At 40.0% G+C, this 12,621-nt stretch overlaps 1 protein-coding gene across 1 annotated transcript; it reads left to right on the top strand.

Annotated features, from left to right (window-relative positions):
- Window positions 1-3,251: 3,251 nt before the first annotated feature.
- On the top strand, window positions 3,252-5,891 carry LOC122827920 (zinc finger protein 239-like). The gene is made up of 4 exons (XM_044111026.1): window positions 3,252-3,351; window positions 3,783-3,831; window positions 4,878-5,072; window positions 5,241-5,891. The coding sequence occupies exons 2-4, from the start codon at window positions 3,790-3,792 to the stop codon at window positions 5,889-5,891; spliced, it is 888 nt and encodes a 295-aa protein (XP_043966961.1). The 5' UTR covers window positions 3,252-3,351; window positions 3,783-3,789.
- The last annotated feature ends 6,730 nt before the right edge of the window (window positions 5,892-12,621 follow it).

Genomic DNA, 12,621 nt, shown 5'->3' with positions numbered 1-12,621 from the left:
GTTGGAAAATTAAATCATAAATCTTCCAAACTTGATGGATCATTGCTGTCGCCTCCATATTAGCACACAAAGATCATGTTTTCATACAGATGCTCACTCTGATCCTCTATTTTCAATACTTCACTTTGTTTTCCAACTCAGTGCTCTGCAGGTTTTCCAGTGGAGTTATTAGTTCACCGCCTGTCGAAAGCTGCAGAGGAAAACTGACACTTTATTGTTAAATTAACTTGTGAATCTTTCTAGAGAAGAAAAAATGGTTTATTGTAGAATTTCTATTTTTCAAATGAAATGTATATTGAAAATAAACGGTTATCAAAAACAGATGGCGTCCAGGTGATTTTTACTTGAACTTGTAGCAACAGGTGGCTTCAAAGCTACTCTTCTTCCTCACCCTTAAGCTGTAATGACGTAGATAAGTTGGTTAATGATTTTCAGTCTAAAGTTTCAGACTTCTCCATCCATCCATTTTCTATACACCCTTCTTCCCTAATGGGGTCGGGAGGGTTGCTGGTGCCTATCTCCAGCTGCGCCCCGGCGAGGGGTTCACCCTGGACAGGTCGCCAGTCTGTCAGGGCAACACAGAAAACAGACAGGACACACAACCATTCACACACACACTCACACCTAGGAGATTTTAGAGAGCCAATTAACCTGACAGTCATGTTTTTGGACTGTGGAGGAAGCCGGAGAACCCAGAGAGAACCCACCATGCACAGGAGAACATGCAAACTCCATGCAGAAAGACCCCAGCCGAATCGAACCCAGGACCTTCTTGCTACAAGGCAACAGCTCTACCAACTGCGCCACTGTGCAGCATCATTGATTCCATTGCCCCAATTAAAATGAAGGTTGTGTCTGGTAAGAAGAAATCTCCTTGGAGAAATGCACAAACAGTTAGATCTGCAAGACAACTCTGCCGTGGGGCAGAACGAAAATGGCGTAAAACTCAACTTCACGTTCATTATAACATCTATAGAGAAAAACTACGTTACTATCATTTAACACTAAAACATGCAAGACAGGCTTTCTTTGCAGATGTCATAAACAAAAACATTAACAATGCTTGAGCTTTATGTACAATAGCTGACAGACTCACAAACCCTCCTATCACTTTACCACCTGAATTTCAGTCTATTGCCGCCTGCAACCAGTTTTCCAGCTTCTTTTCAGAGAAAATTCAAAAAATCAGAGGATTAATCTGCACATCCACTATAAAGTCAGTACCAACGCTGTGCCAAAACAAAACAAATACAGGAAAAATGACCCAATTTCAACTACTTAATTATAAAACCCTGGAGGAAATTATAAGTCAACTCAGCTCCAGTTCCTGCTGTCTGGATGTTCTACCCACACATTTCTTTAAGAAAGTCCTGCCTGTTGTTGCTACTGATCTGATCCAAATAGTAAACTCATCGCTCTCATCCGGCTTTGAAAACAACAGTAATCAAACCACTGATAAAAAAGAACAATCTATTCTAGACAAATCATTACTGCAGAATTACAGGCCGACCTCTGACCTCCCATTCATCAACAAAGTTATTGAAAAAGCTGTTTAAACAGTTAAACAGCTTCCTAACGATAACCAACCGCTTTGACTCCTTCAGTCTGGTTTCTGGTCTCACCACAGCACAGAGACTGGCCTAGTCAAAGTATTCAATGACATCCATATAAATACGGACTGTGTGAGAACCACAGTGCTGGTTCTGTTGGACCTCAGTGTTGACCACAACATATTACTGAATCGACTGGAGAGTTGGGTCGGAGTCTCCGGTCCAGTGCTTAACTGGTTTGAATCTTACATAAAGAACAGGGATTTCTTTGTTTCAATTGGAAACTTCACATCAAAGAGGTCAAAGGTCACATGTGGGGTACCCCAAGGTTCAATCCTAGGACTCCTCTTATTCAATATTTATATGCTCCCACTGGCTCAGGTTATAACAGGAAATAATATTAGCTACCATAACTATGCAGATGACACAAAGGTCTATATTACGATGTCACCAGGTAACCTTTGACCCCATCCAATCACTGAACAGATGCTTAGAACAGATAAATGTGTGGATGTGCCAAAAATTCCTCCAGCTGAACAAAAACAAAACTGAAGTTATTATTTTTGGACCTAAAGAGGAACGATTTAGAGTTACAGATCTAGAGTTATAGATCTAGAGTTACAGATCTAGAGTTATAGATCTAGAGTTACAGATCTAGAGTTACAGATCTAGAGTTATAGATCTAGAGTCAGCACATCGGGCCCGACACCTGGGTAGTAGTGATGGATTCTGACCTGAACCTCCAGAGCCACATAAAGACAGTTACAAAGTCGGCCTTCTATCACCTGAAGAACATTTCCAGGATTAAAGGACTAATGTCTCAGCCAGATCTAGAGAAACTCATCCATGCATTTATCTTCAGTCGTATTGATTATTGTAACGGCGTCTTCACAGGTCTGTCCAACAAATCAATCAAACAGCTGCAGCTGATCCAGAATGCTGCTGCTCGTGTTCTCACTAAAACCAGGAAGATAGAGCACATAACACCAGTTTTAAAGTCCTTCACTGGCTCCCTATAGCTCAAAGAATAGACTTTAAAATACTGTTAGTTTATAAATCACTGAATGGTTTAGCACCACAATACATTAAAGATCTGCTGCTGTTGTATCAACCTTCCAGACCTCTCAGGTTCTGATTCTGGTCTGCTCTGCATCCCCAGAACCAGAACCAAACGAGGAGAAGCAGCATTCAGTATCTATGCACCACAAATCTGGAACAAACTTCCAGAAAACTGTAAAACAGCTGAAACACTGACTTCCTTTAAATCTCAACTAAAAACCCACTTATTTAGAGTTGTATTCGAAACGTAATCAATTGCAAATTTATTGACAGAATCTGACTTGATGTTCTGTTTTTATTGTTGATTCTATGTTGCATTGTGTTTTTGTGTTTGATTTGATGTAAAGCACTTTGAAATGCCTTGCTGCTGAAATGTGCTATACAAATAAAGTTTGTTTGATTGATTGAATTATGGTTACATTAAGATGTAAAATATCCAAACAACCTGTCTCCATGGAAACAGTACTGTATGCATCATAACAAGTTTCCAAATCTGTTAAAATAAAATGGATTTAACATTAAAGTCAAACTTTCTGGTGCACAGAAGAATAAAGTCTGTAATCAGCCTAATTAGATGGCTGAATGCTTTTTTTTGTTTGTTTGTTTGTTTTTAAATACATAGAGAGTTAAATGTTTATGGAGCTGTAATCCTTTGAACACTGTTACCATGGAAACCATAAGAGCATCTGTCAAATGTAAATATTGTGACAAAGATAATCTGAAGAGGTGGCTCAAAGAAATTGTAAGTAAAGGCTTATTTCTTTATCACATATATTTGTAATAATTCATACTGATGTTTAATAATTCACTTTGCAAAATGTAGAATCATCTCTTTACTAAAACTAAAACATGTGAAGCAGAAATCATCCCTCTGTCATGATTCTCATTTATTTCTGTTAAAAGTGCTAGAAGTTTACAAAGCATCTGTTTAATACATAGTTAGCTTATGAAAACTTTCTAAATATAAAACAGAAATGAAAACTTCTCAGAGAAATTACGGATTTAATCCTGGCTGACATAAAGCAGGAAGTTAAGACTGTTTTAAAATCATAATGTGTGAAATCAGGTTGTCTCTAATCAATATCTGGTTTCAACTTTATCTGAAACTGCTGCCACTGCTGCACAAATATCCTAAATTAAATTTTACATGTTATGAATGTTTGTGTTACACAGGACTGAAATGGAGAAACTTTGCCAGGAAGAGAAAGCATCACTGGAAGAGGTTAGTTATTAAACCTTGTGGGAACTAAGTGCTACTTTTTTGTTTTTAATAATTTTTCTGCATTTACTTTGAATGTTCTCTCTGTGCATGAATGGGATTTCTCTGGGTACTCTGGCTTCATGCCACACCTCAAAAACATGACATTTATTTTAATTAGGATTTGAATTGGAATGAGTGTGTGTGTGTGTGCGTGTGTGTGTGTGTGTGTGTGCATGCATGGTTGTTGGTCCTGTATGTCTCTTTGTTGCCTGGTGACCTGACCTAACAAAACTCAAATCATTTTGTTATCTTACAAAAGAGATCTGAAACCTTTACAATCCAAAGAACCATTTTTGTCTTCAGTCCAGATAAAAAACAACAACACTTTTTTAGAGCCATAAATGTTTCCTGACTTGTCATTTTGATAAACATTGAACTAAGTAACTAATTAAGTAAAATTATAGGATAGTTTTCAACTCAATGACAACAAAAACAGATATAAAATATTCAATGCATTTGTTCTGTTGTATATTACTGACGACTGTGGCTCTGTGGGTAGATTAGTTGTTTTGTGATCAGAAGGTTGTAGGTTCAATTCCAGATTGCTCCTTGCACATGTAGATGTATCTGTGGGCAAGGCACTTACCCCCTACTGATGTATAAATGTGTGAGAGTTTGTGTGTGAATGGGTGGACTCAGTGTAAAGCGCTTTGAGTGGTAAAAATGATTGGAAAAGCACTAAATATGTTCAGTCATTTACCATTTTATTAAAATGTACTTTTGTCATTATGCCAAGATTAAAAGACCATCAGTTGGTTTTTCTGCATTTTTAACTAAATTATTAGGAGCCATTAAAAAATGTCCAAAGAGCCACTTGTGGGGCCACAGGTTCCAGACCTCTAGTCCACCTGAGAGAAAGACAAATTTATACTTTTGTATTTGATTAAACTAAACGGGGAGATGTGTTAGGATGTTTTAATCTCTGCAAAGCAATAGAGATGTTGACTATCAAAGTGTTTGTGTATTATATTTACTGTTGGTTATAATTACTGTACTTCCCTTCGTAGAAACAAACCTGCACAAACCCAGGAGAACATTATGATGAAGCCTCAGTTGGTCCCAGTGATGGACAGCAGGTTCAGCCCACCAAGAGGCTGCAGAAACAACACCGTTGTAACAAGTGTCTGAAACTTTTCAGATGGAAGACGAATCTGAAAATTCATCAACGCATTCACACTGGAGAGAAGCCCTATCTCTGTGACCAGTGTGGAAAGACTTTCAAATATTCCTCATGTCTGAAGAGTCATCTCCGAATCCACACTGGTGAAAAGCCTTATAGATGTGATCAGTGTGAGAAGACATTCAAAGAATCCTCAATCTGAAGCGTATCATAAGCAATCCACACTGGAGAGAAGCGCTTTCTCTGTGACCAGTGTGGAAAGGCTTTCATTTCCAAGGGTAATTTAAACAGCCATCAGCGAATCCACACTGGTGAAAAGCCTTACAGCTGCAGTCAATGTGAGAAGAGATTCAAACAATACTCAGGTCTGAAGATTCATCAGCGAATCCACACTGGAGAGAAGCGCTATGTCTGTGACCAGTGTGGAAAGGCTTTCATTCAGAAGGGTACTTTAAACAGACATCTGCGATTCCACACTGGTGAAAAGCCTTACAGCTGCAATTGCTGTGAGAAGAGATTCAAACGTTCCTCATGTCTGAAGATTCATCAGCGAATCCACACTGGTGAAAAGCCTTACAGCTGCAGTCAGTGTGAGAAGAGATTCAAACGTTCCTCATGTCTGAAGATTCATCAGCGAATCCACACTGGTGAAAAGCCTTACAGCTGCAGTCAGTGTGAGAAGACATTCAAAGATTCCTCAGGACTGATGTATCATAAGCAAATCCACACTGGAGAGAAGCGCTTTCTCTGTGACCAGTGTGGAAAGGCTTTCAAGGGTAATTTAAACAGCCATCAGCTAATCCACACTGTTGAAAAGCCTTACAGCTGCAGTCAGTGTGAGAAGAGATTCAAATCCTCAAATCTGAAGCATCATAAGCGAATCCACAGGAGAAAAGCCTGATCCACATAAGACAGCAGGAACATCTGGAATGTGAAGGAACTTCTTTCTCTCCTCCTTTCTTCCATCACTACGGTGACAACAGTCGGTGATGTCAGTAACATTTATATCAATAATAATAACAAGCATGCAAACAAATTGTCATGTCGTCGTTTTGTTGTAGCAAAAACAAAGATGCTGTCGGAATCTGGGGTTGTTTGAGTTTGGTTTTGGAATTTTGTCATTTTTGGTGTTCCTTAGATTTTCTATTTTTCCCTTGTTTTCCACTTCTGTTCTTCCTTAGAGTAATTAAGTAAAGTTTATTTATATAGTGGCTGTCAGACATAAAATCACAAATCACAATAGAAATCAGCCTTAAAACAATAGAAAACATAAAACCAACATAAGAAACACAGTAAAATCAAGAGATAAAATCCTTGGAAAATAAAGTGTTTTAGTTGCATTTTAAAAACCTCCAGAGTCAGAAAAACGGAGCTGAAAGGGTAAACTGTTCCACCGCCACCGACTGAAAGGCTCCTGTTAGTTTTTAACTGTGTTGGTGGAACAACCAAAACATTCAAAGTTTGAAAACGAAGACCATGAGCAGCAGAATATTTGGTTAAAAGCTGACAAAGGTAATCAGGAGTCTGGTCTTGTAATGCTCTGTATGTCAGCGGCTATCACACTGCTGATTTTAAGCAGTGATTTTAAGATTTGTACTTTAAAACAAATCTTAAAATCACATGGAAGCCAGTGGAGTGAAAATGGAACAGGATTTGGTGAGAAGTCTGGATGCTGCGTTCTGTATTGATTGCAAAGGTGAAATTGAGGATTTCCAGGCAGTTAAAAAGGGCAGTACAGTATTCCAGAGGAGATGACATAAAATACTTGTGTAACCTACGTTGCATTCTAGGATTAATAAGATTTGAAATAATCCGAATTAAAATTTATGCAAGTAATTCTTAAAATCTAGCTAGGTTCGTCTGCTGGAGGAGGTGGCAATTTGTAAAAACACAGAGACAGCTAGATGGTGCAAAAATTGGTGAGTTGTATTAATATTTACAATATATACAAGTTAGTCCACAATTTAAAGTCCAAAAGGGTTCCTTATACCAAGGAAGTCAACCAGTCTTTGTTGATGATGGAAGGGAAAAAACAAAATAATAATAATAATCCAGTTCCTTCAGTACAGACTTGATGGGCTGAATCTCCAACCATTTCGGAAGAGTTTCCTCAGATAATAGGTGTTGTATTTCCGGATCCGCTTAGGTTAGCTCGCCAGTCTGGTCAGCATGAAGCCAGACAATCCTTGCTGTATTCTAGACCCTTCAGCCACTCCTTGAGCGAGGGATCTGCAATACACCTGGCCTGTGTAAACAGGCCTAAATAATCAATTTACATGTACATGTATTTTCTTATAATTGCAGGAGTTTACATAATAATTAAATGCAACTTATGCAAAACAGTATTTTTACACAACAGTAGTTTCAGTAAGCATTTCAATTTGAATGTACTTTAGGTCGCTGTATAATTACGACAGGCTGGAAGACTAGTGCTAGCATGCTAGCTCCTGAGCAAACACTCACCAGTTCCCTCTTGACCAACCGTGATCTTTACAACATTTGGATGATTAATCACCCGTCTGCAAGTTAACAGAGGTACACGATTGAAGAATATACAATAGATATCTGAAAACCGCTTTGGGAACAAAAGCCTACCTGCACGTCAGGATCCGACAGTGTTTCCTACCTAAGGTGCGATTAGCAGCCATATAAGCCGAGCTAGGACGCTGACGTGCAGGTAGGCTGCATGTCAGCAGCCTACCCCCCCTTTAACAAGAGCTCCATGTCACAGTTCAGTTGTAAAAACTCCACCTTCAGCCCCGCTCTGGCCAAAACCAGTGATGGCATGGTTACTCTGAAAAAGTGACTTTAATCGGACTACTGATTACTCCTTGAAAAAGTAACTTAGTTAGATTACTGACTACTTGACTTGCAAGTAACTAAATTACATTAAAAGTAACTTTTTAGTTACTTTCAGCAGCTGCTAACAACGCTCCGCCTCCTGTGAAAATCATATTGATCTTTGCTAATACCTAATTGTCAGCTATTTTATAATGGCAACATCAACAATGTGTCTCCACTTATAAGGTTGAACTGAAGAGGAGATTGTACACAAAATAAAAAACGTGAGTAATTTGTGTGGTCCACTGTTGTCTGGAAAACTCTAAGAAGGATTTTAAAGCCCCCTTCCCCCCAGTCTCCAGGTTCTGCGTTACGGCCCTGCGTTTGGTGTCACAGCACAGCGCTCCTCCTGCAGCTCCACAGCTCAGATGGTTGCACAGATTTTTGACACTTACAGTAATATTAATAATTATAACGGTGCTAACTTGCCATTATAACTATTGCCAACTACGGACACGTTCATTCGTGGCTGTTTTCACGTTTATTGCGCTGTTCATATTAGTCTCGATGTTTGCAGTTTTCTGGAGCGCAACGCGAAGCTCGACGTCATTCAGAGGTAATATATTAACTTGACATTAAAAACACAGCGGGACGGATCATCCTGGAAATGATGGACAAGGAGAGACGGAGTAAGACTACCTTAATGACGGACAAATTCTGAGATTTATTGAGTCTCTGCTTATTTCCAAGCCCAAATGAGTAACTTCACGTTCAAGAACGAGCCCAAAAAGGCGCAACCAGCAACTCGTTAAATTTTCAAGCGACTTTTAAAAAAATGAAGCCCAAAGCCGCTTATAATAATCGGACTTGTCGACAGAAACTCAAAATAGTTCCATTTTCCACCAACAAAATGCGCATCTCCCTCCATTGTTTATATTTCTGTCGCATAGAGACGTCGGTCACTCGACAAGACGCGTAGAGGAAATATGATTAAGTAACAAAAGAAGATAGCAACGCTCAGTAATGCAAAAATGATTTTGATAAGTAACTAATCTGACTACTGGATTTGAAATAACGCGTTAGATTTCTCGTTACTGGAAAAAGTGGTCAGTAACGTTACTGACATCACTGGCCAAAACATCCTCTAAGGGGGGAAACATTTTCACTGATCCCCGCTCCACACGCGCACCCCACAGTACCAACTTTTTCCTAAATCCACAGAGTTGATCGTGTGCGTAAAAGACGTTTCTCTCACATCAGTAGACGGCAAGCAGATAGCTTTTCCGGTTTATTTTTTCCCTCGCACCGCGCCTCCCCTAAAGTGCTCTGGCGCCCCCGAGGGGAGGCGCGCCTCACACTTTGAAAACCGCCGGATTAAGGAAAGGAGGATTTTAATTAAACCTTTAAATAAAAATAAAAAAAATTAAATCAAACAAAATGGAAAATAAAATAAACTAAATCTAATATAGAAAAATTATCCTGGTTACACTTGTACAACTGAATTTCAGTCTATTGCCGCCTGCAACCAGTTTTCCAGCTTCTTTTCAGAGAAAATTCAAAAAATCAGAGGATTAATCTGCACATCCACTATAAAGTCAGTACCAACGCTGTGCCAAAACAAAACAAATACAGGAAAAATGATCCAATTTCAACTACTTAATTATAAAACTCTAGAGGAAATTATAAATCAACTCAGCTCCAGTTCCTGCTGTCTGGATGTCCTGCCTACACATTTCTTTAAGAAAGTCCTGCCTATTGTTGGTTATGAGCTGATCCAGGGAAGACCCAGCTTATTTCTCTGGGTCTTACAAGTTCATCCAGTGGTACTTCTGGAAAAAAAAAAAAAAAAAAAAAAAATCTTTGCAGCTGCTTTGCTTTAACATGCTTATGACAGCTGAAGCATGTTTCAAGCTGGTAATGTTTCAGGGTGCCTTTGGTGGTTCTCACATGAATCTTCAGGAGCTAATGTTTTGTCTCCACACAAACTTTCATCCCTCCAACTCCATAAACAATGAGTGTGCTCTCCTCACTTTTGATGTTTGATCTGCTTGCAGCCTTGTGTGTTATGTCATTTGAATCTCACACCACATCAATTAATGTGCCAATCTTTTGTGCAGCATTTGCAGTTACTCCAAGAAGCATCAATAAAGCTGGCAGTTCCTGCACTCCACTATCCATCGAGAAATTTTACTGATTCTGATTTGAGTTGTATTTGGAAATACATCTCTATAATGTTTGGCCAATTCAGGTGACAATTTCTTAAATTCTTCTTGATCCTCTATACTTTCTGCTACTTTTGTCTTCTTCTTGGCCCATTCAGTTCATCCTCTGAGCTGTGTTACTTTTCTTAGCTTCAGCACTTGGGCATAGATAATAGTGATGTGGATCATCCCCATTCCTGCACCAAAAACTCTGGTTTGCAGTATGATTTGTTGTCATGTATTTCCAAACACTTTCAGCATGCTCCTACCTTCTTAACAGCAGCTCTTTTCTCAGTTAGTGTTAATGTTCTGAACTGTTTGCAAAAGTGCAGTCTTTTCCTGTGTTTTCCATCGCCACAGACAGCGCAGCTTGCGAAGTCTTCTGTTGCTTTGACTGACTTGGTTCTGGTGTGTCTTTGCTCCATTCGGGTCTCTCGTCTGCTTGACTTGTCCTCTCTCAGTTGTTCTAACTGCTCAGAAACATTTTCTTGATCCTTCAGAAATGCAAGGAGGTGATCAGACCCATTCTCTGGTACCACAGCATTCCTTTTATCAGCTGCAGAAACAAGCTGCTCCTTCTTCAGGGAGCTTAGTTTCAATTGACTTTGTCACCAGTGGGTTTTTAATGGCGCCAGTGTTTCTAAGCTCACTTAAATCCTTGACAGCTTTTTCAACAGCTTGAATCAACTCCACAGTTCTTCTTGGCTGCTGACTGACCTCTAACTGCAGGAAGCAGTTAGAGGTCCTCCACTATTTCAATTGCAATAGCTGTCAGATTTCCATAGCAGTTCTCACGGACTTGAAAAATATCTTCTGGAGTCCTATAGGAGGTTAAGCGAAGGTCTCTCGTGATTTTCTCATCTAGACTGTCCAGTAGCTGCACATTTTTCACCTCCTTTGAACCGCTTGGTTCTTGTTTTTGAAGTGCTTCCCAGTTCCATCTGTAAAAATCACCTTTGTTTCCAAGAAACTTTGGGAGAGATGTTGCTTTCAGCTTGATAAAGAATAATTTTGGGATGTTATAGTTTGCTCCTTTTTTTTTTCTTCATCTTCTTTTAGCTTTGCATGAATAAACTCAGCTGTCCTGGAAACCAGCTAGGGGACTCTCAGATGATCTTAGATTTTATCCTGTGTGCCAAGAGGGATCCATCTTTTCCAGTGACAATGAGCTTCTTTTGCAGCCTTTAAGAGTTCCTTCAGGTGGCTGAGAGTGAAGTCATATGCCTCTTTTTCCACTCCTGCTTTGATAGTGGCAGCATGCTCACAATCTGATTCTGCTACTTGAAGTGTAATTAACAGTTCAGTCTTTCCAAAGGTTCTCCACTGGGTCTCCTGGATTAAGCATTTGACGTTTTACTTCACATTCTTTTGCAGTTTTTTCCAGGTCAGATTTCTGCTGTTCAGTCAGTGCGGCTTCATCATCTTCACCCAATTTGGATTCCACTTCTGCGATGAGACTTGCTTCCAGATCATCATTTTCTGCCATTACTTTTCCAGCCTCTAGATTGAGCTTGTGGAAACTCTCCTTTAATTCCTCTTCAGTCATCTCCTCATGGTCCCAGTTATGTTATTGATCATTCGAGTTAATGACCTCTTTGCTGTCGTGCTCTCCATCTTTAGTTGTTCAGACTTCCCATCACCTGGTTCTGCCATCTTTTGAATCAGTCTCAGTTGTTCACAGATATGAAGCAAACAAATTGTGACGGTACCTGTGCTTTCCAGATTGGCAACTTAAATTTTAAGGTCACTAATTTAATAAATGCAAGGTTGCAATAATAATACTTTAAAGTTACCTTTGAGGCACACAGGCCCGCTACAGATGAGGCGTGAGACAATTCCACTCAATCCAATCAGTTTATTTATTTCACAGTTGTCTAGTCAGAAATATATTAATTTAAAGCCACTCACACATTAAAATGATAGTTATGGCTCAACTCGAAGCTGGCAGTGCAAATCAGGGCAGTGACCTACAAAAGAAACACAGCAAACAAAATAAAAGAAAATCGTGCACCAAACCAAAGAAAGTACCACCAGCCGGAAAGTCCACCACCAACACCACGGGCTGGCCGTTCCTGTCAAAATAAGAGACATTCAAATTACATATATTTCATAGTTATACAGTTCAGTCCACACGAATCAAGCAGTAGCAGTCCAAGTTAGGAGTCCGTCCTGGGACGAACCGCCGCGCCACAGCAAACGCCACCCAGAGCGGCACTAGAAGGATCAGGACGAGTTGGTCACAAACCAGCCTGAATCAGCCACACTGGACGAGAGTCAAAAGCTAGCTTACGCCGACCAGGACAGCGGGCATGAAGCCGACAACCAGGGCGACGGGCAGGCAGCCGTCAGCCGACGACGAATAACCAGGTCACAGGCGGACGGACCGTCAACCAGGGACAACCGAGCATGGGCAAGCAGCCGGCCAAGGACAAACAGCAGCGTCTATCAAACATCCATGTCAAAAATAGAATCTGGAAGCATACGTAAAATGAGCTTTCGCTTACCACTGAGCTCGATGCGTTATGCCTCTGGCAGGGAGAAGAAGCAGTCAGCTTGTACAAGTCACCTAGGTGTTACAAGTAAAGCTGAGCTAAAGCTAGACTTACAGATATTAAAGGTGTGAGAAGCTTCTTACCACAAGAAGGCTTA

Source organism: Gambusia affinis, linkage group LG03 (genome assembly GCF_019740435.1).
Source record: "Gambusia affinis linkage group LG03, SWU_Gaff_1.0, whole genome shotgun sequence".
NCBI classification, from domain to species: domain Eukaryota; kingdom Metazoa; phylum Chordata; class Actinopteri; order Cyprinodontiformes; family Poeciliidae; genus Gambusia; species Gambusia affinis.
This window is presented reverse-complemented; position numbering and strand designations above follow the sequence as displayed.

Bases quoted from the DNA above. Each gene is read 5' to 3' on its own strand.
- LOC122827920 (XM_044111026.1), top strand. From the start codon at position 3,790: ATGGAGAAACTTTGCCAGGAAGAGAAAGCATCACTGGAAGAG. The intron at 3,832-4,877 runs GTTAGTTATTAA...TTCCCTTCGTAG, and splicing joins AGAAAGCATCACTGGAAGAG to AAACAAACCTGCACAAACCC. The intron at 5,073-5,240 runs CAGTGTGGAAAG...TTTCTCTGTGAC, and splicing joins AGAAGCCCTATCTCTGTGAC to CAGTGTGGAAAGGCTTTCAT.